At 34.6% G+C, this 27977-nt stretch overlaps 1 protein-coding gene across 2 annotated transcripts; it reads left to right on the top strand.

The window, feature by feature from the left end:
- The first annotated feature begins 721 nt into the window (after nucleotides 1–721).
- On the top strand, nucleotides 722–26661 carry LOC129002599 (tripartite motif-containing protein 3-like). 2 transcript variants are annotated; one of them, XM_054430526.1, is made up of 11 exons: nucleotides 722–1157; nucleotides 12375–12486; nucleotides 15010–15269; nucleotides 16029–16196; nucleotides 18722–18937; nucleotides 21331–21571; nucleotides 22231–22429; nucleotides 22879–23044; nucleotides 23703–24035; nucleotides 25288–25438; nucleotides 26066–26661. In XM_054430526.1, exons 2-11 carry the CDS (start codon nucleotides 12396–12398, stop codon nucleotides 26302–26304), a joined length of 2064 nt encoding a protein of 687 aa, XP_054286501.1. In that variant the 5' UTR covers nucleotides 722–1157; nucleotides 12375–12395; the 3' UTR covers nucleotides 26305–26661. The 2 variants fall into 2 exon arrangements, with proteins under 2 accessions (XP_054286501.1, XP_054286500.1); XM_054430525.1 differs by having other exon boundaries at nucleotides 22198–22429.
- Nucleotides 26662–27977: the final 1316 nt, after the last annotated feature.

Raw genomic sequence — 27977 nt, 5'->3', positions numbered from 1 at the left:
ATTGGGAATTCAGGGCCGGATTTCCCGGCCCTGAATAACAAACAAAAAAGAGAAACGGCAACAAGATGGCAAAAAGCCAGCGGTTGCAACAAAACAATTAAGAGAAAAAAACCAAACAGTTAAAACAAAACAAATCTATAAAAGCGTTACAATGAATAACAATAATACATTTGATTTGAGTAGATAGCAATAATAGATTAACGGGAGTATGTTTAATATATGGTACCTAGTACCAAGAAGGTACTCACCAGGGGCCCATTTCATAATAAACTACAAGTTACAAGTTACAACTTGTAACTTGTTACAGTATTTCCATTAGATTTGCATTGGGCAATCAGCTGATTTACTAATAATATTAGTTTGTACTTTATTATGAAATGGGCCCCAGACCTAAAGTAATTTAAACAGGGAATTGCTGCGGCGGCGGGGTTATTTTAGTAATTTAGTAGTTGCACTGCCCCAAAGTAGTATACGTTACGGACACATCCAGGTGCAGTTTTATAAAATATTTTCTTTGTTGTATTTATCACTGATCTGTGTTTTGGCTTTCTAATCTTTTATGTCAAAGAAATACACCTTGTCTTAAATTATAATGCAAACAGTCCTAGTATGGCATTTAAAAACTACTTTGACGTGGATAGGTTGGTCAGACTGAAGAAGAATGTCTGGACTGGATGTCTGGTAAAGATCAATGTTGAATTGAATGTTGTGTTGTGTTACGCAGCTGACCATTACAGCTGATCACGATTACAGCAAAAGCAAGAGAAGATTGTTGATTTATTTTTCTTATCTCAAGAATAGTAATTTACGAGTGATTGTCTTTAATGTTTATTAGTTTAAATTTGCTTAATGCATCTATAAAGAGAATTTCAACTAATGCTAGTCATTTTAAGAAATCATTTGATTTGCATTAGAACCACGTGTAGGTATTTTCGATGTGAATAGATCTTTGGTGTTTTCGCAATTTTACCCCTTGCTTGCCTTTGTGTATGAAGTTCAGCAAGTAAACAAACGCAGTAAGCAACAAAGGATTATGGATTCGGTTTGTTTTGAGTTACTGTGACAAGTTAAAGTTAGCCATTTATTTCGTTTGTATAATATAAACTGTTCATGAAGCTTTGGTTAGGCTGAAAGGATTATTCTAGGCCTACTAACAGGTAAGCATCCTTAATTCTTACTAAGTTACTGTACGGATAAAGATAGCCTAAAGCGCAGTTATACTATGTCTATCTTTGGTCATGTAACTTTGATTTAATCTCTAATTTTAATTTTTGTAGTCTCGAGTCACTTGGTTAATTACCTTAAGTTAAATAGGTACCGTCCTTGTGACTCTTATCATAACTCATAACTCATTTATTGAACCAAAATAACATATACAAAATTTGCATTGGTCATTTCAATTAATAGCTTAGACTAGATTAAAAATAAACAATAAACAATGGTGCTTCAATAAAACTAGGCTATTACTAATATTATACTTCTTTAAAAAAAAAACTAACTTAACTAAACTAAGCCAACTAAGTTAAACCCATAAGCGACACAATCTCGAACACTGTGTTAACCCTTGGCCAAGAGTATTTTTTTAAAGCTGTTCGAGTCCGACTCCAGCTGAAGGGAGGGAGGTTAAAAAGTTTAATGCCATTGTAATGGAAGTGTTTCTTGAAAAATGTAGTTGAATGAGGCGGCAATTTAAGATGAGAATTGTTATGTACTGACTGGAATGTGTAAGTGAAAATCGATATTGGTGTAGTTATTTTTATGAGAATCAACGTTTCCAAAATGTATATTGAGGGAAAAACTTGTGATGAAATAAAGTATTGCCTGCAAGATGTTCTTCTTTTCAAACCAAAGACTGCCCTGACTGCCCTCTTCTGGAGTCAGAAAAGGAGAGACGTTTTCCCACACTCACACTCCCACATTGGCACTACGTACATCAGTTGCGGGAAAATCACTCCGTAATATGCTGTAATTAGAACATCACATTTTGCAAACTTAAAAAGTTGGCGGAGAAGAATGATTCCCGAAGAAATCCTTCTACACACAGTGTCAATATGGGAATGAAAGCCACCTATTATCCCCCCTCTAAACTTAGCGACAAGAATCACAAAAATTGAGGTAGCCTGAATTAACAGTGAACCCATCTCTCTAGTCACTGATTGTTGCTATTTTTAAGTAAGCCTAGGCCTATTTATTGCAATAATAAAGGGTACGGTAGCTTATAGTTTCTTAACTGGGATACGCTAATATCGATTGAAAATATCGATTCGATTAGCTTCAACCTTCATTCTATCATCATCAGCAAGGTTGGTTGGTTATGTTAGGTTATAACAGTTTCAAATTATAAGTTAATTGAAATAGTGACTTAGAAAAATCGGATGAAAGTTTACTAATCGAATTAATTTTTTAAATCGACATTCTAACATTTTGTTCTAACAAAAGTGTACGACTGATAACATAGTGCACTTTTCTTTGATTTGGTTGGAAACAATTTAATAACCGTTCCTGAGAACACAGCTGACGCTTAGGGCGTGCCGTGTGGGGGGTAGTGGAGAAGCGTTGTAAATAGCATAGGCCTAGAAGTTAAGTACCGAAACATGTGTTCCAAACAAATCTTCTCTCATGTTTGAAACACCCTTTGATCTTTACAGACTTCTGGTGGGAAAAAACATTTCTGTTAAGTATTAGTTAACCTGAACACTAAAAAACTGTTTCTAACATCAAAATGTTTCTTTAAAAAAAGTAAGTTTGTGTTTCTTGGTTTGTTAGGAACGTTTGTTGTAAACGTAGCTGTTCCTTAAACTCTGGTGTAAACACGGCTTAAGATAGGGAAGCTAGGCTGAAAATGTTTATAATTCAAATTCAAGACCATTGCATGTTTTTTTCTGGCTTGCTAATGTGTGTTCACTGTAGCCTAAGTTAAGCCTAAATCAATTTTTGGTACTTTTCTGTTAAAGGAAACATTCAATATTATTGATGATTTTTTCGATACAGTATTTTATTTTTTGGTCAGATAGGCCTATAATATCGACATTACCTAATTGAAACAAATCAGCTGCCAACTACGATAAATAAATATTTTTCAGTAGGTAGGCTATTAAAATTAGCCTATATTGGAATGACACCGTTCTAAATTAACCAAACATAACTAACAGAACAGTTTAATCCTATTAGGCTATATTATTTTAGCCTAAACAAGATCAGTTGTCAATTTGTAATTTAAATGTGTTTGAAGATATTAAAACAGAAGGAATATGGATCAAAAAGGAAAACAAAATTATCATAAATTTGAAAATTAATCACAGTTAAATTTGTTACTTAATAGCAAATATCTTATTAGTGTTAGCATGTATTTAAGTCTACCTACTTAAATAAGGCTTACGATTATACTTGGATGCTGGCATCTGGGAGGTTAGCGGGGTATTAAATCAAATTTAGAGTAAGTGGATGCCATCGTCGGATGCTATAAAAGCCACTGTTTGCACGATTTAGTGCATCCCAGTTATTCATCTCACATTATTAACCTATTATGTACGGTATATAATGATGTAGGCCTACCTATGAGAAGCGTTTTGTATGTAAGATATAACTACCGGTACCTACATTTTTTATCCAACAAATTTATGTTAGTCTATTATTATAATGTAATTCAATTTGATCTTGCACAACTGCAACCAATGGGTTTCAGCACTATGCATAGCTTTTTAAATCAGATATGGTTTAATAATAAGTGTTAGGTAGTACAAACAGAATCATGATTACTTTTCTACGAGGTTATAGTCCTACTGACCCAAACAGGTTAGGTTGGATGGTAAATCTTTACACTTCGTACACATGGGATTTTAAAGACCTAAAATGTACGGGTCGCCAAAATTTGATTCCCCTGGAATTTTACCCCCGAACATAGCTGAGGTTACTATGACGTAGTAACCTGAGCGCTTTCATGTTTGTTTAAGCGCAGAATTATACCTCAGTTGATTTGGGAGTCTAAGGAAAATATATTGAGCGTGATAAATTTGATTCGCAATAAACCCGGAATCTTACCCCCTGACCATTTAAGTACAGTACATGGTTTTCACTGGTTTTATACAGCTATAGATGTACGGCCCAGAATTTTACCTCATGGCCAGATAAGTTAATCTATCCTAGAAATATGTGAGAATAATTAGTTTTGTACATAATTGGCGTTTTTAGAGGATGAAGTTTAGATAGTTGACAATTATTTACCGCTGTTTATATAAAATGTTAAGGCAAATTAAGTTTGTAAACAAAATATTCAAATAATTCTACAAGTTATGTGTTAAATTTGTAGTTTTTCTACTGTTTCCGTGTAGAATGTCAGTAAAACTATTGTCCCGTCAATCTTTCCAACATTTTGAAAATTCTGGGTCAAAGCCTAGGTTGATACAGCAAGAGTTGTGGAATCTTGCACTTAATGAATGCATTTTGCTAACCTCATCTCAGAACTTAGGACGTCAACGGGGCGTATCCCAAGGGGGAGTGAATAAGCCTATTATATTCTTATATATGGACTGTATTTGTACTTGGTTTTGGCTGCATTATGTATATCAATTTAGTATTTTAGTCGTGAAAGCCGCCCAGTCAGTAACCAACTCATTTTTAAGAGTCACATAAGTTATTCATGTTATGGCTGGAGGAGCAAAATGCCTGGAATATTGGCATTATAAGCCTACATTCTAATTTTTTTTTTTTTTTTTTTAGGAGACAAGACAGTTTGTCAAAATTAAAAAAGGAATAACATTTCTGAGTTATAGGTCAAGATATTCTCAATAATTTTGTTGAAAAGGCTAAGTTATCTTAAACCAATATGCAGAGGAAATCATGGGAAAAATTTTCTTAATGAGTTAAACCTTAGAATAATGTTCATAGTTTGACATTGACTTGTAGGCCTACACCTTATCCATCAAACAGTCAGGCCTTTGATAGCATAAACAGAGAAGGAAATCGAGGTTGGTATTAAAAAAACCAAAACCCCGCCAGCTACCCTATTTGGGGGTAGGTGATGAAATTCAAAATCATCTTAACAAGTGCGTGACACCACCCTACGCTTAAAAATTTTAGAGAAAATATTTTTAAGTGTTTATTTAAAAAGTCTGTGTTATGTAGATATATATTTAGATTAAATTATTCACAATTTATTTATTTTATACAAAACCTAGTAACATTTTCTGAAATCCTCGAGCAGCAAACCTAAGTACTTGTTATTTAGATAAACATACCTAATGTTATTTGGATTGGGAATAAATGTAATATGTTTAAGTAAATATTTTAATTATAATCTAATCAGGCAAATGGGATTTTGCTTAGTCTGCAAGTTTGCTGCTGCGGGAATGCATATTCTTACTGCGTTGTGAGTCTGTTCGTTTGTAGCCTATACATAAAAAATGTTCTATATACCGGTAATCATAAAAAATATTGAATCATAGAATCATTGTTTAGAGAGGCTATGAAAATTCAATTAGTTCATTAAATTCCCTGCTCCCACTATTTCAGGACACAATTGTTTACCATAAGAAAAAGTATTAGAATGGTATTAGCATGTATAAAATTCAAATTTAGGATACACAATTTCATTGGTTGTTAATGGGTGATGATAACAGTAGATTTCTTTAAAAACTGATTTTTTTTGTGATCCATAGAGTACCTAAGTTAACTAGATGTCAATTTGTCTTACTCACAGAATATACTACGGTAACATTTTGGAATACAAATTATATATTTTGATGGGTTTGATTATTACAAAAGATTAAGTTGTAAACTTGGTATTTTTTATGTATCTTATATAAATTTCCTAAGCCTCTGATTATAATAAACAAAATTAAATAAGCTGTAGCATGTTAATGGTAATTTACATGTTATTAGTTTTTATTTACAACCAAACTTATTGTTAGGGCTTTAGGGCCAAACCTATTGTTAACCCACACATGTTTCTATGAACCTAGAGTGTGTCCAAATCTTGTTTCCTTGTTAGTTTTCCTGACTATGGTGGCGTTGGAATAGTTATGATTTATTTAGTAGCTGTCCGTCACTTGTTTGGTTTCCTTGACAGTAGTGTTGGTAACTGTATATGGGTCAGGTTCAGTTACCTGCATGATGTAACGTGCACAAACCGTGGCTGCTAAACACGAGAGCCTCAAGGTCATTAACCTACAGGTTCAAGGAACCACTGCTTATGTTAAAACATAACTTTATCCTTATTTTATAGCTGTATTAGATTTTGCATTGATTTGAAGAATTTGTTTGAACAAGTAAACTACAACAGTTGGTTTGTCATTTTCTCCATAAGAATTACATGGGAATTTTACCATATTTTTGAATTTTCTCTGTGACCGTTAGGCATACAACAGCGCTTCAATATACTAAATTATTTGTTTTAAGCTCTACAAAACGGTTTGAAAAGAATTTGCTAATTTTTTGGTTTTTAGGGTCAAAAATGGGAAAACCCCATTTTTACCCCATAAAGCCCCCATAAACCCCCGTTCCGATTGTCCGATTATACTGGTTTGCAAACTCGTTCGAGAGGTGTACACGTTTGTACCAAATTTCATCAAAATCGGATCATTTTTGCTTGAGTTATTGCACTAACGGACACACACACACACACACACACACATTTGAACGGATGGTGTTTTTGGCCTCTATGGACCTCAAAACAAAAAATTAAATCGGTCCTGGGTCCAGGTCTTACCATGAGTACTACGGTAATAGATTATTCCCTATATGGGAAATTCGCTAAAAAGAACTCATCAGAAATGTTCTATTATGAGTTTTTACATATCTTAACTAACATAAAATATTCTAAACCTAAGAAATTAAATACATTTTTAGAAAGCCAGTGTTTCGTAGCCAGAAATGTCTTGCGTGTAGTGGTACAAACAAGACAATTATGCTCAACCAACCATAACAGTGGGAAGTCCAGTGGAACAGCGGAATTCCTTGAGACGGAAGGTCAGGGCCCAGGTATTGCACTCTGCCCATTTCTGTTGTGCCTGGAATGGACAAGCCTAGCCTGTGTGTCAATAGGCACTTTTCATTGCTATTGGCTAATCAGAGGCGCACAGCTTTGTAATTTCCTTTGTTCAGGTTCCGTTAATGTTAAAACATTCTGTAAGTTTTTTTCAAATAAACACTGACCTACTTCAGTAAATCTGTACCTACTTCCTACTTCAGAACTTAAAATGTGTGGCACTTTGTGCAAGCACTTACTTTTTATCGATCAATCAAAGACGCTTTTGTTCTTAAGGACTTCTCAATAGAAACTGTTTTAAATAATTACTCTTGACGTACAATTAATAAAACAAATACAAAAAAACTATTATATTGACTCAATCATTTACTGTATTAACTTGAGCTAAAACACATTATTAATGAGCCTAAATTAATTGTGAATGTTTGAGATGAATTAAGCCATGAAAGCCTTTTTATCGTTACGATATGAAATTTTTTTTACTAATAGTTAACATCTAAGAGAGATTAAACTAATCTCTTTCAATATTCACTAAAACATATTACACTTTTAGCTATAATAGATGAATAAAAATCCAGCATTAGATGAATAATTAAATCTTACAATAAATTTTTCTCGGTCATGTAATTGAATCACACTGTCTTTGTTTGTGTTTATTTTGTTTTTAATGATCCTGGCTAACAAACCCTCTGGTTTAATAAGGTTCTTGTTCTCTTCTAAACCCACCAAGCTATTTAGCATAACATTTTCAATGAAGAAAATGGGTTAGTTATCAAAATGTGGTTAGTTGTGCTTGTTTGACTTGATAATTTGAAATTGAACCTGCTTTGTGTGGAACAGCTGGTGTACCACCATATTGAGCTTTTTATGTCAGTCCTGGTTTGGATTAAGATACGCCTCAGTGAGGCTTGCACACCAGGCCTGAAGGCTACTGGAGGCAGGTGCTGTCATAACTAATCCAAAGTCAAGGGCCTGCTCGGATTGCCTGCCTTTGTGTTCTAGGATACTGAATGCTGAGTGTCCTGTGGCAATATGTAACAAAAGATTAATATCGGAGGTATGGGTGTTCCCTTCTCTATTAAACATGACAACAGACAAACTTTGAATACCTTTGAAACGTCGTAACATTAAAATCTCAAAGAATTGCATTAAATAGTATGGAATGTTGAAATACTCAGGTTGTGTATGTTTTATAAATTAATTTTTAACAAGCTCTTCCAAAAGCATGACTATCATAGTTTGTCATTATGAACAGTTTACGATTCACAATCAAACTTTCAAAGAATTTCCCTTATCTATATAAATAAAATTAGAGTTTTGTCTGTACATTGCTTAGAATAATGAACTTTTTGGTTATTTTTACATTTCATAGGTCAGAGAAACCGAATTAAACCTTATCTCAATTTCTGTCTGTCTGTCTGTCTGTCTGTCTGTCTGTCTATCTGTCATTCTCTTGGTAACGCTAAAATACGCACTTTATTACAACTACTCCTCAATAACTATAGCACTGTCCCGCCTGAAACTTATTTTCCAAATACTATACATATATGAGATGGTTTTAGACGTATTTCATCGAATATGAGACAGTTAGATATTTAACAGTAAACCCTTGAAAATCAAGTTTTTGTCGATTTTTGACGTGGAATTTCTGGAAGCCCATGTTAACCTTATGAGAAATGAAATTATTGAATCTTAACAGCTGTTTCAATTAAACAAGTTGGTTCTGTTCTGTGATGTTCAATAGCATTAAAGTTACAAGGATTACCAACAGGGTGCAGCACTAGCACTATTATTTCTTTTACATTTATGACAACAGCTAATTTGCAACCTGGAGGCGAGTGAGCGTAGCGAACGAGCTAACCTGAAGGCAAGTGAGCGTAGCGAACGAGCTAACCTGAAGGAAAGTGAGCGCAGCGAACGAGCTCCAACATACAGGTGAGTGAGCGTAGCGAACGAACTTCAACCAGGACGTGATTGAGCCATGCAAACGAGATCAGATAGTAAAAATAAAAGTAAGCCTACCGTTATAGGATCGACCGGCAGACACAGAGGTAATTTAACCTTTTATTGATTGTCATACCGATCCGGAACAACAAAAAACAACATAAAATGAAGCTATGTATAATAGTTTGGCCAGCATATCTTAAAATATGCAAACCAACTGCTGTTCGTTATATAAGAAGGTTTCAACTGAATATTATAAGATCCCCGTGCGTAGAACGGGTACACAGCTAGTAGGGAATAAACTATTAACGTAGGTCTCATGGTAAGACTTAGACTCAATAATCAGGAATAATTGATTTGAGGTCAAAAACACCCTTCGTTCAAATTCATATATGCCACATTTTAAAACATATAAAAATTATGTAACCAGCAAAAATACATGTAAGTTATTATTTAATAAATAATAGGTAATTATAATTAGTTAATTATGATTATTTATGTGATTGGATATTTCCGTAGGCACAAAACTAATATCGATTAAATAATAAAATAGGTTGTTCATTGCTTGATTCTATATGTAAAAATAAGCCAAAGATTTTCAGTAGTACAGTACTTTAACTTAGGCTCATGTTAGCTATAACTTTTTTTACAATATTTACCAGTGTTTTTGAAATCTGTAAGGTGATTTTTTTTTCAAATAGTTCTATTACAATGAGAAGGTAAATTAAAATTAATGGTTTTATAGATCATTTTTTTATATTTAATTTGGTATATTTCTGCCATAAAGACTGTAGTAGTGACAGTAGTTTTCAATACACTGTGAAATGTGGATCATAACCATTATCTATTCTAGGCTAGGCATTTGTAGGTCAGCTAGATAACAGAATGAAAATACTAGGTTTGATATTTGATATGAACAGAGATAGATTGTACACACAATACTGAAATGTGTAATGTATATAAACTTATAGTCAGAAGCTTTTAGCGAATTTCCCATTCCCATATAGGGAATAAGCTATTACCGTAGTACCATTGACTATATAACCACAACATAGTCAATGGTAGTACTCATGGTAAGACCCGAGACCGATTTACTTTTTCGTTTTGAGGTCCCTAGTGGCCAAAAACACCATCCATTCAAATTTATATATGTGTCCGTTAGCACGATAACTCGAGCAAAAATTATCCGATTTTGATGAAATTTGGTATAAACCTACATTTATTCAAACAAGTTCGCGAACCATCATGTTCGGACTATGGAAACGGGGGTTTATGGGGTAAAAATTGTTTTTTTCATTTTTGACAAAAGCTTTAGCAATTTCTTTACAAACCATTTCATAGAACTTAAAAAACAAATAATTTAGTATATTGAAGCATTGCTATGTGCCTAATGTTTAAAAGGAAAAAAAAAAATTAATTTAAAATTCTTATGTTATTCTTATGGAGAATAAGTAAACTGTTGTAGTTTGCTTGTTTATGAACATATTTTGTTCAAATTTGGATAATACATTTATATCTTACTAAACTTAACATTTTACAAAATAAAAACACTTTTACCCTCCCTGTTGCAGCAAACTTAAGTAGGTACTCGTTAAACTAATTCTATTAAAATAGGGAATAAATGTGATATATTTAAGGAGACGTTTTAGTGTAAATCCAATCAGGCAAATGGAAATTCGCTTAGTCTGCACGTTTGCTACGGCGGGGGTATTTTGATGGTTTGGAACTGGACTGAGCTATCATTGATAATTCTGCGTTTAGTAAATGGTAAGCTAAGAGACTCATGATGAATCAAATGATGACACATTTTTGTCCAGCAACATAATGGGATTGTTTTGTTAGTGTCTGTATAATTTAGATATCCCATAATTGATGGTACATTACGAAGAAGATTGCAAGTGTTGCCATAGGCCTATCCAGTAAACATCGGTCTGCCTCGGTCTATGTAAAAGGAGAGATTGTGCAGTTGTAGTTTTATGGACTTCCTGGTATTTCTCTTTGTTCTGAACATGAACACATGTCTACTGTAACATGCTGCCTTCTTTTAATTGCTTAGTCATGTAACATTGCAGTTGTTATTTTTATAGCATATATTTTATGTGTAGCACATTTAAATAAAATTGTGAACATTTAGTGAAGGAAATTTCAGAACGTTATGGAAATAAATTAACCTATTGTTGTGCTTGCAGCCAATGAATAAATTAGTGCAGGATGTGAAACTAATTAGTCATTAGCTTTAGATAATTGCAGCCTACTGCTGAGTTAGGTTTGAATCTTTATGTTTTTTTATTATTTAATTATCCTAATAGAAAGAAAACAAAGTTTAAATATATTATGTTTTTAAAATATCTACTACGTTAAAAAACCCCTGATTGTCCATACGGCACAAGGGTATTAAACTTAAAAAGAATCAAATATTTAGTAAAAGCCTTAATTCTTATTTTTTTAAAGTATTTGTTACAGAAAACTGTAAATTCAACATAACATCTTTATTTTTTAAATATTCTACACACATTTTTCATCATTGTAGCCTAAAGTATTCTGCATCACCCACAACAAACATTTTCAAACAATCCTTCTACTATTTAAAACGGTTCTAATTATCTTATTCTTTTAAATCTTTCAGGGATTTTTGTTTTGCATCCTGCAAAAATGTAGAACACCTTCCTTGTATGTCTCTTTTGAGACTAGAAAACAAAATGGAACCTGACAAACTAGATCCGATGAAAAGCGCAATAAGTCTCATGCTGTTTTGTTGAACATAGGGTGTGAGATGTAGGGCCTTTACATAGGGTGTAGGCCAGCGGGTTGTCAAATTTATGCTGCTACGCTCCCCTGCGTATTACATTAATCTAGCCCAGACTTTACAATAGTCTACATATACCTACTGAGCTATATTATTGTCCCGTGGTAAGGTTTTCACACAACCCTTCTTAAATCTTTGGGGAAATACCTAATTTTGTCAACTTTTGAAGTCAAGGGGTATCCTAAACAGTTATTAACATTTCTATATTTTTTAACATGAAAACTAGGGTAGCATCCCCATAAGCAGCCTCCAGAATCACAATGTCTAGTTTCCAAGGCCTCTGCTCTAACAGGATACAAATTCTCACAGTAGTTGTTTGTTCACGACTACGAACACTTTTTTGTTGCTAAGTAAAAAGTTATTTCCAAGAAAACTCTCACGAGCACTCACACGTCCAAAAGGGGTGATACACTTATAGAGGCAGAACGTCGCACACTGACACTTGTGGCGTGACTGTAACGGATACCTGGTTGAACACTGGGTTTCCCCATTTGTCCTCCCCTCAAAATCTTATTCCCTTTTACTTACCTCTTGTAATTTTTTAATGAAGTACACTCTGAAAATACCTCTTTCAATGTTTGCAATGTCTCATATTGATGTTAAGCAAGTAAAATGTTATGTAATGTTACGACTGTGCAGGTGTGCTGAGTGAGGGGAGAGATGGTCAGTATGAGCTCCACTCTGGTGGAGACTGTCTCCATCAACTACGAGGACTTCAACGAGAGCTTTCTCACCTGCGGCACGTGTTTATGTGAGTTTGATAGCGTTTAGGTGATTTTTATTTTACGTTTTTGTTTGATAGACCTTTAGATATATGGCGTAAACATTCACCCAATATACAGCTTTCTAGAATGTCAGGCTGTTCTATGTAAATGTATGACAAGCGTAACAAACTAACATTTTTTATATTTTTTATTTTAATTTAAAAAGTCCAGTTGGTTGCCAGTGAAACCTTCCGTCTTTCTTCTTGATAGGAACTGTTGTCGTTTGTATACTCAACATTTAAATCAGTAAGACCACTTTTGCAAAAAAAAATATTTTCAAAGCTCTCTGTGTTTCAAAATATTTTAGGCTATCTAAAAGTTGCGTTTGCCCCTTGAGATTAAAATATTGGACATTTACACGGGACCTCCTTTAATGCAGTTTTAGACATGATTGTTTTTTTTTTTTATGCGGTGTTGAACACATTTTGTTTCTCATTCACGGAATAACATGTAAAATGATGATGACTCATACAAGTTTTTTGTCACGTATATGCATGGGAAGAGTAATTGAATTTTTAAAACATTTCACAGAGCTCCACTTCAAGGTTTTGAATCGCCTTACCATTCTCCTTTGTTTTAACTGACATTTGTGATGTTGAATTATAACTAACAGCTGTTTTTGGGACCACCAATAATAGGCAGTAATAATAATCAGTGTCAGTAATATAAATGAATTGATTATAACTGGTGTCACCACTCTGTGTTTAAAAAGCGTACCACTGTTTTCGGTGTTTATCGTGTTGTTATGTTGGCCATATGTTTGATTGGTTGGTTAGCTGTCAAATTCATTCCAATCATTCCAACTGTTTTTCTACTATGAACAACTAATTATTGCACGTTAAAACCTGTTTGTTTAAAGTAATTTTGAAACATTATAATTATTGTAAATTGTTTTTAATACTTAATTCTGACTTATTTTAATCTTGTCAGTTTAATGTATTTGTTTAACTATGTTGACATATTTATTAACTAACAACAACAGGATGACGCCATCTTGACTCTAATTTGACAAGTCCAACCAAACCGACACAGTGTGACCAACAAAACACCGCAACAATTGGCCATCTTGAAGGCATGCTCTTCATTAAGTATTTAACCAGAGAGTAGTGCCTCCAGTTATAATTAAACTAATTCATCTCTATGGTGTTAGTAGTGTTGTCACATATTTTTCTCTTTTTGTTTTGTTTGATGTTGTTGTATCTGATTATCTAGAACCTTTCTAAAACTGAATTATACTGGTGTTGTTTTTATGTAGGCCTACCGGTACACGATCTGTACCAAGAAGGTGATTGGAGAATGGCACATAGCTTCTTTATTCCAATTCTTTTTCCTAAATAAATCAAAATAGGCTAATCTTGCAACTAAAAATTCAATTAAAATAGATGTTTGTACTAATTTCAGAGTTTTAGTAAAAGCTTCTGTTATAAACTGTGCTTACTTATGAAAAAATGGAGCAATTTTTCACTTCGCACATAGTTATTTGTAAAGTTTATTTTATTTTTGATGGCAGTTTGTGTCTGCTCCAAACAGAAAGTGCAGCACCTCGTTTGGTTAGATAGATCAATAAGTTTCTTGGCTGTTTGCCACATCATTCACTCAAGGTATTTTCAGAACCAACACTTCTTTGACAAGAACCAATGAACTCTGTTCAAAAATAGCAGAAATGTTAGCTAGTCTGTTATTTTTCTGGACTAAACATTTTCATTTCTTCTACAAGCTTTTACATAGGCTTTTACTCACGTAGATCTAATGTAAAGCAAGTAAAAACTGTACAAACATTAAATTATGTACGATTAGGGAGAATGTAGCCATAATTAACTTAAATTGTTATTAACTCTTCTTGATAAAATACTGATTATTAAGATATAAACACAATAATTGGTAGGTTTTCACCTTTCCATTCATAATCACAAATTATTTTATGGAATTAATTTTAACTGATAAGCAAATTATTGTATTTATTTGAATTAAGTTTAGTTCTATTAAATGCCCACAGTAGGCCTACACACAATATAAAAGGGATTTTATAGATACTAAGTATTGCGGTAAACATCTTTATTTCTGTAAATTTGTATACTATTTACATGAATGTTTTGTTATTTCAAAAGCAAATTGATGTTATAAGTGATGAGTTATTTTGATAATAACTTAGATTACAGTTTTTTAATTTTCTCAGACAAAGAAATTAATTAAATTTACAAATTATTAATAAACATACTTTTATACTTTTAAGTGAAGTATTCAGGGAATTTATGATTAGCCTAGTGGGATACACTCGCAAGGCCTGCCCAGCTATTGTCCTGTTGTATCCCTCTTTCAGATAGTTGTCCCAACTTAACTTGTGACAAAGATTGTTTTTTAAAACCTAACTGTCTGTCATTATAAACCAACTGGTTTGAGAATCCAAAGTGAATCGTGACTGTAAAGCGACCTTTTTTAAACAAGCAGTCTGGATTTTTTGCTCAAGATGCTTTCACTGATCTATAGTAATGGTTGTACTATGTTTACAGGCATGTATGACGGAGGTGAGCACACGCCCAAGCTGCTGCCTTGCTCTCACACTGTCTGTCTACATTGTCTCAGCCGCATAGCTGCCTCACAGACCCGTGACACAGGCACATTCAGGTGTCCAATATGTAGAGAGTGCATCACCATACCTCGTGGTGGAGTGTCGGCCCTTCCCCCCTCCTTCCTGGTCAATCAGCTGCTGGACCTGATGGCACGACAGAGACGCGAGGTGGTGCCCAAGTGTTCGGTTCATCTCAATCAGGTGAATTGTGTTCACAACACTGTGTGAGGGTTAATTTAAGTCCTCAGAGAATAAAGCTGTTCTCTGAATCTTAAAATAACTTCCGTCTACCTGATGGTTAATTGGGACAAACCCTAGACTCATTCAAGGCCTGTTGCCGATTGTGTTGCCGGCAATGTTACGTACCCGCAAAAGTGTTTATTTTGTGAGTTAAATGTATGTCTGTTTAAACAATCAATGAAGCTATCCAAGCAGTTTTAATGTTTATTCATGGACTGTATAGTGCTATAGTGTTTGGAAATAGCAGCTCGCCGAAACATGTTGCACATAAATGTTACAATTTGGAACTAAACCAAATTGGTCAATATTCCGAGTCTGGGCTAAAATGAATTTTAATACCTGATGGTACTCTGGCTGTTGTCCATGGTTAAATAAGCTGTAACAATGAGCTTAGCTCAATCCTTAAAATGGGTTTAGTGCATCTGATCCTTTTGCTTTGTTTTCCTACCTTATTGTTCCCTATCTTTTGTTTATTAATATCATATTGGGGAGCTAGTTGGTCAAGTGGCAGAGTGTGGGGCTTCAGTTCCTAATGCCTTGGGTTCTAATCCTGCAAATCGCCAGTGACTCTGGCTACATGATAATGCTGCAACCCTCTATGCCAATGTCAAGCCTCTAGGAATGTGTAAAATGGTTACAGGCTAGAGCTTAGCATCGTAGAATGTACACATGTATTTTACAAGCAGTTGTTGGGGTGCTCTAACCTTTTTGTTGTTACAGGAGCTGTTGTTCTGTGAGACGTGCGACACGGTGTTCTGTTCACTGTGCACAGACGGCAGCCACTCTACAGCCTCCACGTCGTGTGAACACACAGTCATCCCCTTCAGTATAGCCATCAAGCGCATGTCCGAGATACTGCTGTACAAGGCTAACGAGTGCATCTCTAAGGTAAACATGTAGTTAATGTTATAGGCCGCTTTTCCCATGATGGGAATAAGCTATTACTGTAGGTCTCATGTCAAGAACTGGACCCAGGGCCGATTTACTTTTCGTTTTTAGGTCCTTTCAGGTTCAAAATACACCATCTGTTCAAAATTATATATGTGTGTGTCATAGCATCTGAATCACTATGTATATACACAGTAGACTCCCTCAAATGCGGACACCTTTTAACCAGACATTGGTATAACCAGACTACACTTTTCAGTACTCACTTTACAGTGATTTCTCTTTAGCCTTTAAAATTTGTTATCAGCTAATTGGTTTAAACATACTGAATCGGCAGGAAGTAGGGACTGAAACAGATTTTCTCGTGGGAAAAAATACAATTGTCTAAATACAATGCTCTCCCAAATTTAAGTACAATTTTTGGGTTAGTTTTCGGGTTATTCCCGTGGCTTGCGCGTGTATTGTTAGATTCTTTCATACTGTGACTTAAAAGGATAAAAGAGGTACCGGTAAGCCTTGAGCTGGTATTTGGGTTTACGGTAACCATCCCAGAGTGCCTAGTTTTCCTATTTAGATGTGATATTCATTCAGAATCAGAATCAGAATCTTTATTGCCGTTGATCAAATACATTGAGATAGGCATTGTCAAATTAGGCTAAATATTTACATTGGTCGATAATACAAAGTAACAGAATAAATACCCCCGCCGCAGCAAACCTGCAGACTAAGCGAATTTCCATTTGACTGATTGGATTTACACTGAAATCTCTACTTAAAAATATAACATTTATTCTTGATTTAAATAGAATTAGTTTAACAAGTACTTAGGTTTGCTGCATCAGGGAGGGTAAAACCGTTTTTTTTTTTTTTTTAATGTGAATAGTTAGTAAGAAATGAAAACATTTTCCAAATTTGATCAAAATATGTTCACAAACAAGCAAACTACAACAGTTTACTTATTCTCCATAAGAATAACATGGGAATTTTAAATTTACAATTTTTTTGAATTTTCTCCGTAACCATTAGGTGTATAATAACGCTTCAATATACTAAATTATTTGTTTTTTTAAGCTCTACAAAATGGTTTGGAAAGAAATTGCTCAATTTTATGTTTTTTGGGTCAAAAATGGGAAAAACCTATTTTTACCCCATAAAACCCCCCGTAAACCCCTGTTCCCATGGTCCGATCATGCTGGATCGCGAACTCGTTCGAATAAACGTACGTTTACACGTTTGTACCAAATTTTATCAAAATCGGATCATTTTTGCTTGAGTTATCGTGCTGACGGACACATATATATATATATATATAAATATATAAATATATAAATATATAAATATATAAATATATATATATATATGAATTTGAACGGATGGTGTTTTTGGCCTCTAGGGACCTCAAAACGAAAAAAAAAATTGGTCCCGCGTCCAGGTCTTACCATGAGTACTACGGTAATAGCTTATTCCCTATATGGGAAATTCGCTAAAAGGCTTAATCTAAAGGCAAGATTAGAACAGTCGAATCCAAGAATTCTTGAAGAGTGTAAAATGGATTTTCTAACAGCCACGAGTAAACTTTAGATTATTGGCTTATTGACATTATTGGCTTGTACATTATATATTAGACATTCCTAACATTTAACAAGTTTTAAGGGTAGATTTAACCAGTAAATCCATTATCCGGGTTGGCCTTGGCCCCGGGAGTCCGGATAAGAGGAAGTACTAAAAGGTGTGTTGTACTAAACCTTGTGTGTTGACTGGGGATGAATCACTTATGAAACATTTTGAATCACTGGCTACTTTTTTGAGTCTAACACTTTAAATTTGACACTGTAACATTTCTTGATGAAATTGTAATAAAGGATATTGTCTATTGTCTATTTGAGTCACTTGGCTAAAAAGGTAAATTTACCTTTACTGAGTAGATGGGAATTGTCTTATCAATGGTTTACTAAGTCTAGACAACCCCCAAACCTAAACCTGAGATAATACCTTTAATCTAACCCACTCCACTTCAATATCCAACCCAACTAGCAGGCTTACATATTTATTCATATATATATAGTGCATAAAAGATAAACTGAAACTGTGTTTTTTGAATTCATACTATTGGCAACACTGACTCAACAACTCACTGGCCACCATTTTGGACATCTAGAAAACTATCTCTTCCTCTTCCTTAGTTGAAAATGCTGTCAGTGACAGTGAAATATTCTAATGTTTTGTGTATATAGTGTAAAGTTTTGTTTTGTGTTTCCTGTGCCAGTTTGGACTCTTTCCCATTCAGGTAAGCCTGCTATCCTCTCAAAAAATCCTAAAAAATCTAGGCCCTTGTGCTCTATGCTACACCCTTAACCTTTATATTTAATTAATTAATTAATTAATTTGTTTGTGCTTGTAAGAAATGTATTTAAGAATTTACTCCATCTTATTATTATGATTCTAATAGAATTACCTAGGCATTACAATCTGTGAATTCTACATCTCTTATCACCATATCATTGATTGAGTTTGTTGCTTTGCAGTTATCGTTAGCAGAGGACGCAGTTAATGGAGAGATCACAAGACTGGAGCAGACGACGCGACAGTGTCTAGCTGGTCTGGACACGACGTTCCAGGAAATCACAGCGGCAGTGGACCAACGTCGTGCTGAGCTCTGCGACGCAATCACACTGGCGCGCGATGCCAAGAAAAAGGTTCTTGATGAACAGTTGGCGCTCATTCAGTCAGAGAAGGATAAGGTGAGAAATTTTAAAAGTTATGGGGAGTGGTAATAAAATGCATACAGTTTAACCTCGTTTGTACGAACCTCGATAAAACAAATTCCTCGATAAGACGAATTTTTTTAAATCTCCTTGACACTTTCATATAGGTCAATGCTTAAAAACACCTATATATAATGTAGTAATTAAGTTAAAAACCTCCATGAGAGGAATTTGTTTGTGACATGGGCTAGGACTGATTAACCTCTATACAACGAATGTTCTTAGCACAAAACCTCTACAAGACGAACGTGACCTCTATAAGACGAATTTATCATAATCTTAACCTCCATAGTACGTAGTTTTCAAAACAAACAGAAGCTTGTCTCAACATGAAACCCCCACCCATCCCTCCTCCTTCCTCAGTCATTGTTTGGAGAAACCTTGGAGCAAGGAGAAACCTCTATAAGAAGAATAACAGCAGCATTAAACCTCAATAAAACGACCCTCTTAGTAATCCTCTATAGTACGAATTTTTCCCGTACCCCTTGAAATTCGTCTTATAGTGGTTCAACTGTATAAGAATTATAGTATCCTGATGTAAAACTCCGAGACAGTACAATATGGCTGATGAAGCCTCTATTCTAACATTTAAAAAAATTTCAAATGTTATTGGTTTATCAACTACTATATTAAACTATGAATATTTAACAATCTCACCTAAATAGCAATATAGGATATTTCTTGAAATAAATTAACCACTTCATGATACCAAACTCATTATTATGTCATCAAATTATAAGCTTGGCAATATCATGAAAGTAGTATTTGCAGCTAACATTTAGTCTGCACTAATGTTATTTTAAGTTTTCCTTTTTCAATGAGGCCCAGGCATTCATCATTTACGATAATAAATAATGAATCTTCTGGTGTTCATACATATTAAATCCTTTTCACACAGATTCTAACAATCTCAAGTAATTCTAGAAAGTTGTCTGAATTTTTAAGGTCTGGTTGACAGCGTCTTGGAGAAGTGGTCAAAGCACTCAACTTGAATCTTGTGGAAAAGATGTCGTGAGTTAGAATTCAGAAGATCAGAGGCACCTTTTGTATTATCATCCACCGAAATCCCACATATACATAGTTGCTTTCCACAATAGCTTTTCACGTTTTTCAATGGATCGATAGTTAACAAGCCTGCCAATTAATTATTTTTACTCCAAAAATTATTGTGTAACATTTTTGTTTCTGTAATTTTTATTCTTAAAATGTTTATTCATTATTAAACTGTAGATTTATCGATGTAAAAAAATCTAAAATAGATCATTATTTAAAACTTTTAAGAGGCTTTAAAATTTTAAACTAAACGTTAGGGGAGGGTAAGCTGAACGGTTGTTAGACTTGATTTTGTCAAATCAATTTTTAGCCTCGTTTTACTTTGGCTGAGACAATTACTGTCAACCAAATAAATCTGATCTTGTTTGCCCCTTTAGTTTGTGTATCCAATATTGAGTATGATAATAATTAAAACACTTAATTAATTTATAGCGTACTTGTTGGCATACTATGAATATTTATTTGTTTTTGTTGCTTATTTGGAATTTTTTTAGCTCTGCTCATTTTATTCATGTAGTGTGGCTTTTAACTAGGTATTACAACTTTTGTTATTAATTGTAATAGAAATGAAACACACAAGAAGCTTTTTGTTTTATTTTAGCTTACTTTTTTATCACTGTTAAATACTTTCACTGAATAAATTAAATGAACCTTCATGGTGGAGGAATGAATAAGCACAAATGATTGGTCAATGTTATTGTTTGTGGAACTTCTATTTACTGTTAGACTGCATCAAGATTTGCCCAGAGACAGATTATAGAATGAAGGGGTAAAGGAAATTTTAGAAGCTTTATCTTCGAACTAGTGTGGAAATTAAAATTTTTCCAGTTAAACCTTTTTTATGGAAAATATTAATAGAAGCAAATAAATTAAAAGAACATAAGATTAGTGAACATTCGAGTTCAAATCGCTTATTTAGCCTCTAAACACAACAGGCAGAAGGCCAAGTAAAAGGAAAAAAATTTTTGTTTTAATAAAAGGAAACTATCACTTTAAAGTAACAGGTTAATTTTTATTCGTCACCAGTATGGCAACCCATAAGGCCCATGTCGATTTTTTTAAATTTAAATTAAGTTTTTGTATTTATTTTTTAGCCTATTGTAATTTATAAAAGGATTCTGCTCATCAATAGGAAAATATCTTTCTAACAGTATGCGTAGATGTTCCCTGCAATTCACACAAGCTGAGAAAAAAGGTTTTCAAGAAATATGCTTACCTATTAATACATAGGATCCTAAAACTGGCTGCAATATTACGATAAAATGACTAGTTTGATCAAAATGTAATATTTAAATGTTAATATATTTCTGCGGCAGGTGCGGGAGGAATGTGACGGGCTGCAGCAGCAGGTGGAAGTGCGTTACATCACTCGCCGCATCAGCAGTCTCGGCGAGAAGCTGGACAGTGCGAGTGCATTGGCTGAGCCTCGTGAGAACGCGTTCCTCGCATGCGACCTTGCGAGTGACTCACTCAAGCGACTACAGGGAGCTCTGGCGACGCTTGGTCGAGTACGCACCTCCACCACCTTCCCCAGCCTGTGTACGCTGGTCGCTAAAGGTGAGTCATTTCTCAGGATCGAACCAGCAACCTTTTGATTGTCAGGCGAGCACAACCTCTCAGCTACCCAGCCAGTTTTCTTTTAAAAGATGTATGCAACGCCAACACATTAGGGTGGGTATTTTCAAACGTAATTGAGAAAAGGATGATTATTGAATTGATTAGAAGGCGCGATGACGGCTTTGTTACTGACCAAGATAAGCTAGTTTTTTATTTAGAGATATACACTGAAATCTGTATAAATTATCAAGTCAAGCTTTGAAACCATCAAAAAGGTTCTGAATTTTTTAAGGATTTAACGTAATTAGCCGCCTTCTGATTACCAAACAAGCACTACATCCAACCAGTTACTGTAAGGTAATACATTATTGAGGATAAGGTTTCTTAATATGAGTGTTGTTGGATTTGTTTTTTTCAACTGACATTACCACAATTTTGTTGAACTTGACTATTTTATTAATTTGTTTTTCTTTGTTTTGGCGTTTTCTTGGTTATATTTGGTTAGATGCTTATTGTTGTATTTTCATAATTAAATTTTTTTGACGTATTATTAGTTTATAAACTACAATATGATCTTATGACTTCTTTATTTTTTGTTTAATTACTCTCTTCCACATTCCCCAAAGTCAATAGTGACCGAACGGGAACATTTATTGCAGAGCCTTATGTGGTCAACCTGGAGGCAGTGGCTGTGTTGAACACAGTCGATTACCACGGTAACGCTCGCACTAACGGAGGGGACCCCATCACTGCGGAGGTGAGAGCGGAGGGCCCCGCCGCAGACACCCCTGCTGCTACTGTGGAAGACAGGGAGGACGGGACATACTTCATACGCTTCAGGCCTTCAACACACGGCAGGTAGGCTAAATTAGTATTTCATATATTGTGGGCTGTTCCTAAATATTTTCAACTTGTAATGTATAATGAAATTAATTTTGATCCTTATTGTAATTATTTACACATTTTACTCCCGGTTAACTAAATTGTTTTATGTGGATCCAACTTTGAAGGTTTTTACTCTTTAATGTATGGTAAAAAAAAAAAAAAAAAAAAAAAACGTGTTAATGTAATGAGTTTTGAAGATTTTAGGAGTTCCTGTACTGTGGATTTGATATTTGCAAAATGTTATATAATTACTTGAAACAACAATATCATTCTCATTGGAGTGAAATCGTTCATATTATAGGTTATCTGGGCTCTCTGTTGAGCCCCAACACAAATTGCCATCTCTAGAGCAGTAACGGAGCACTATTACTGGCGTTGCTAGAGCGCAGAATTTATCGCTCACTATTGTGAATGTGTTGCAGGTACTCTATATCAGTGAGTGTGCTGGACAGACCAGTGAAGGGGTCGCCACTACAGGTGACAGTGAGTGAGCACAACAACCCTGTCAGGTCCTACGGCAGTAGAGGCTCGGACAAGGATCAGTTCCTGCAACCAGTGGCTGTGGCGGTCGACAACCAGTCTGGCGTGGTATGTTGAATCAAATCATCTGTTAGCCCCATAAAGTATAGCCGTATGGTAAACGGTGTTCACTAAACCAACAAAATTTACTAAATGTCCTATATTTACAAACCCTTTGAAACTAATTATTGGAGATGGATGGGATTGTAGTTTTAGTTTGAGAGGGGATTTTTATTGCACTCATGATTTTCAGGAGAGGATTTTTCTTCCCAAGAAACAAGGGAAACTTAAGTTGGTTTTAAAAATGAAAAAGCCTTTAAGATGTCTGGTAATGAATCAGTTAGCTTTAGTTTTCATTCATTTGGAAATTTGTTGAAACATCATCGTTGTGGTGCCAAAATTGTGAACATCTCTCAACATCACAGAGACATACTGGCGAAATCATAAACATTCCAGAAATCAGGAAGATAAAGAGGAGTTAAGGAGTTAACGAAGTGGCTGATCGCAAGACCCTTCTACCATTGACTATACACTGTGTATAGTAAATGCTTCTACTCACCGAAGGAATTTTATGAACATTTTGTAAATGAAAATGCAATTTAATTTACTCATGACACTATTGCAATTCTTGATGAATGCACAATAAAGAATATTGTGTTGTATTGTATTCTTAAGTTTTAGAACATTTGGCAAACAGATTCATTAACTTAAGTCATTCTGTCTGCAGGTGTATGTGGTGGACACTGGCAACTCTCGTGTGAAGGTATTGACGCCAGAGTTGCAGCTGATCCGTCACATAGAGAGCTCAGGACTGGCCGGACGATCGTGCACCGGTGTGGCAGTACACGGCGACTGCGGCTGGCTAGCTACTGTCAACTGGCGCAGTCGCACAGTCACACGCCTCGACACGCACGGCGTCACGCTAGCCACGTTTACACATGCTGCGTTTGTTGAGCCTATCGATCTCGCAATAGACACTAACTACGGACACATTCTAGTCGCCGACAACGGACCCAGTTGTGTCTTTGTGTTTGACACTGAGGGGAAACTGTTGTTTCAGGTTTGAAAAATTTTATTACTGGAGGAAATTTGACGTTAAAATTTAATTGTTATAACTTGAGAACAAACAAAAAATTATTTATAATTTGTATGAACACTAATATTTACCTCTAGTGAACTGTTTGCATGGGTGTAGCTAGGGATGATAATTTGGACAAGCAACCCCGGGTACCATATTTTGGGGAAGTAAATTTTCCAAAAAGCGTATCAATAGATAAACTATTAATTGACATTGAAAAAAGCTGTTATAGCTTGATGTAATATGATTTTATTTTATAAGTTCATGGGAAAAGCACATTTTTTTTTGTTCGTCACCACAATGTTCACAATAATTAAAAATTTAAGAGAAAATTAAAAGAACACCTAGTTGAGAGAGCATTATACTCACTAGATGAGTTTTAAAATAACTAACGGCCTTAAATTTAATATTTGCCAACAGAAATTATGGTGTTTTTAACATTATTGTACTTATTGACAGAAATTGTATTATAAGGATTAGTTTTAAGAAATGATGCATGTTCAATGTACTTACGCTACAAAACAATGAATAAAGAATGGTTTGACTTTGACTTTGACTTCGCTGAACCACCTGTTAAACCTCCACTTCCCCCTTGATTGAGATGTACTTCTTATTTGAGAACTGATGGTTACCAGTGTGAAAATACACTTGGCCTACCTACTTGTGTTCTTGCTGCATTCAAAGTCAAGTTAGCTAGTTTTTTGCAAGTGATTCCTCAGCTAAAAGTTAATAAATTTCACGATTGACAATGAACAATTTTCCACCTCATCCACCTGACCGTTCAAATTACCTCCTTCTTTTTTTTATTAAACAGTTAAAATATTTGCACTCATGTTAGAGAGAGATGAGAAAATAAGTGATGGTTTCAAAGACCTGTGGGGCAAAGCCTTAATCTGATACCAACATGTTAATGGACCTATGTTGTTCTGACGTGTAATCAAAATTATGTCCCAAAATGTCAAATCAATTAGTCAAGTTCCTATGGACAAGTAGCTATCATTGTAGTTGTCAAGTCACAAACATCCAATCCCCTAATGACCGAATCAACTTTTCTATTTTTAATGTTAGTAGGTTCAAATACCAATTCATATTTTGATATTCTTGGTTTTCGAAAGATTAGTGTACACGAGAGGTTGTATAGTTGTAATGTAAGACTAATTAAGCACATTGTATAAAATTTGATAATTGAACTATGGTGATATACAAACTACAGCAGCATACTTCCTCATTGCAGGTTGGCAAGAAAGGCAGCCAGAAAGGTTGTTTTAACCTCATCTCGTGCGTGACTGTCGGTCCTGGCGGAGAAATTGTTGTAGCCGACTCCAGAATACAAATCTTCTCTGCCAAAGGCGATTTCCTACAGGAAATATACCCCGAGGGAAAAGGTGATGTAGACAAAATATAATCTTTAAATGAAGATGGAACACTTAGTTTATTTGTGATAATTTATTTTTAAACTTCTTTAATTTTTAAGTACATGTTGAAAAGCCTTACAATAGGCAACTGGGTAAAAAATCAAATGACAAATTTGGCTATTTTTTTGTCTGTATCTCCAAGATTTCATCAACAACTATGGTGCTGTGCCTAGTTTTGTTGCAAGCACATTTTCTAAGTTAACACATCAAAATAAATATGTGAATATACATAAACATAAAACAACGACACGGACATAACATAGAACAAACAACGATAGCGCTACCAAGCAATGTAAAAAAAAATCAAAGCTTTAATTTAAATACATTACTAACTTTGGCTTTCTCTATTGACTTATATTTATGTATGAAATAAATCATAATTGAATCTTATTTCTATTTGTGAATAATTTGCAGAGGCCAGAAGAAGTTCCAATTTATTGTGTTGTAGAATCGCTTGGTTGCTATTAAGTATTAAGGAGGACTTCAGACCTACCTAGAAAACTGTACGATATTATTGTGTAAGATTCTCTTTTGCTATGTGATTGTTTTCATGTTTTCATTTCCTCCCGGTCGTTGATCAACATTAATCTGTTCCAGGCAAGGGAAGATATGGTGGCGTCGCAGTAGACCCTGAAGGTATGATAGTCGCATCACGTTCAGAGAAAGGGCGCAACTTCATCCAGGTCTTCCGCCTGAGTGATGGGAAACTGTTATCAACAATTGATTCACATGATTTTAAACTGAAGCGTCCGAGCGGTATAGCTACTACGAATGATCGACACCTCATCGTAGTAGATCTCGGAAACGATTGTATCAAGAAATATCGATACTGGTGAATCAATTAGCTTGTTATGTGAACGGTGCTGTATTTGTAAATATCTAGTGTTTTTCATTTTTTTAACGTTTGAATAGGCTTAATTGATTTTTACTCGTTTTAGTCTTGTAACTAATGTAGCAACGATTATATTCCCTTTCATCGTGCCAATATGGTTTATTATCGCTTTTTGCGTTCTCTCGTCATTTTTATTCGTGTTTAGCGTACTGTACTGATTTATAAAGTCATTTACTTAAGCCATTTTAGTTTTAGTCCAACGTTGGCTTTAATCCCCAAAAGCTTCATTCTTGTGCATTATTTCTGTAGAATCTTTTCCTTGTTTTCTTTTCTTTGTCAAATAAAAGTGCATTTTATCTTACTTAACATGGGTTTTCTACTACAGTAGACTCTCGCTCATCTGGACTAATGTGGCGGAAGTCCGGTCTGGATTACAAAAAATCCGGACTATCGAGAGTCGAGCAAATACAGTACTGTATGAAGCCATTTTTTTTTCAATTTTGTTCCAGATCCTCAGTATTCATAGCTGGGCAAATGCAGTTCCACCGGTAATAATTTTTACCGCCGTGTTATCCGAGTTTTTGATTATCCGAGGTAGTCTCAGTCCCGTTTAGCTTGAATAATAAGAATATAAAAATGGTTTATTTTACCTTTTTGTGTCGAACGATCCGTGTATTGTATGGATTTAATACAAGGTCTATCCTTTTATTTAACGATCCGTGTATCCGTGTGGATCGTTCGACACAAAAAGGTAAAATAAACCATTTTTATATTGCAATTTACGATCCAGAGGCTAACCCATCATGAATAATAAGACTTCTAATGTACTGTGCCACTAAAAAAATCACGATTGCCGATCCGGACTAGCGGGAGTCTGGACAAGGCCAATCCGGATGAGCAAGAGTCTACTGTATTCGTTTCAATCAATTGAGAATACAGAAGATTTCATACGGAGAGTAAACTAAGCTAAAAAGTGAAAAAAATTAATCAGTGCCAATAACCAATGAATCCACCAATGCGTGACTACAATAAGCATTTCAATATTTTAGGTTTGAAAAACAAGTGTATGTCAAGTGAAGTCTTAAAAACAAATCAAATTCTTTGATCAAAGTCATTCAAAAGCTGTATGGGTTTTGTCCAAAACTTTACTTTGAATCTCACAAACTTCTAAACCAATCAGAGAAATCAATAAGAAAGTCTTGAATAATAATTACAGGAATCAACTTTTGTTGACGAAAGCACGTACAGTAATAGAAACATTCAACTTTAAATATAACAGGTATTGAATAAACTATACAAACATATTCATATTCTAAAGGTTTTTATCGTTATCAAAAAACTGATGTCACATGTCTAGAATTTGGAGCACTACTTCATTAATTTTATTGAAAGTAAACGGGCATTTAGATTATTGAAATAGCTTACTCTTTAAAACTCTATATTCTCTGCTTGACATGCCTTGTTTTTATTTTTTCCATATACTTATGAGAAAAAGATAAATTGTAAGGCTTGTGTAACTCTTACGTTACTTACCTATACAGCTTATGACCGACAATATTATTATGAGATAATCTAACCAATATTTGTGTTCTATTTTGATTTTATGGATGATCTCTTTTTTTTTTATCGAACAGCTGGGCTGAAAAAAGCTATAGGCCTACACTGATTCTAGCCAAC

Source organism: Macrosteles quadrilineatus, unplaced genomic scaffold, assembly GCF_028750875.1.
Source record: "Macrosteles quadrilineatus isolate MER2022 unplaced genomic scaffold, UCM_ALF_1.0 Scaffold_9__3_contigs__length_116548681, whole genome shotgun sequence".
NCBI classification, from domain to species: Eukaryota; Metazoa; Arthropoda; class Insecta; order Hemiptera; family Cicadellidae; genus Macrosteles; species Macrosteles quadrilineatus.
The sequence above is the reverse complement of the archived record's forward strand: the minus strand, read 5'-3'. Positions and strand labels throughout refer to the sequence as shown.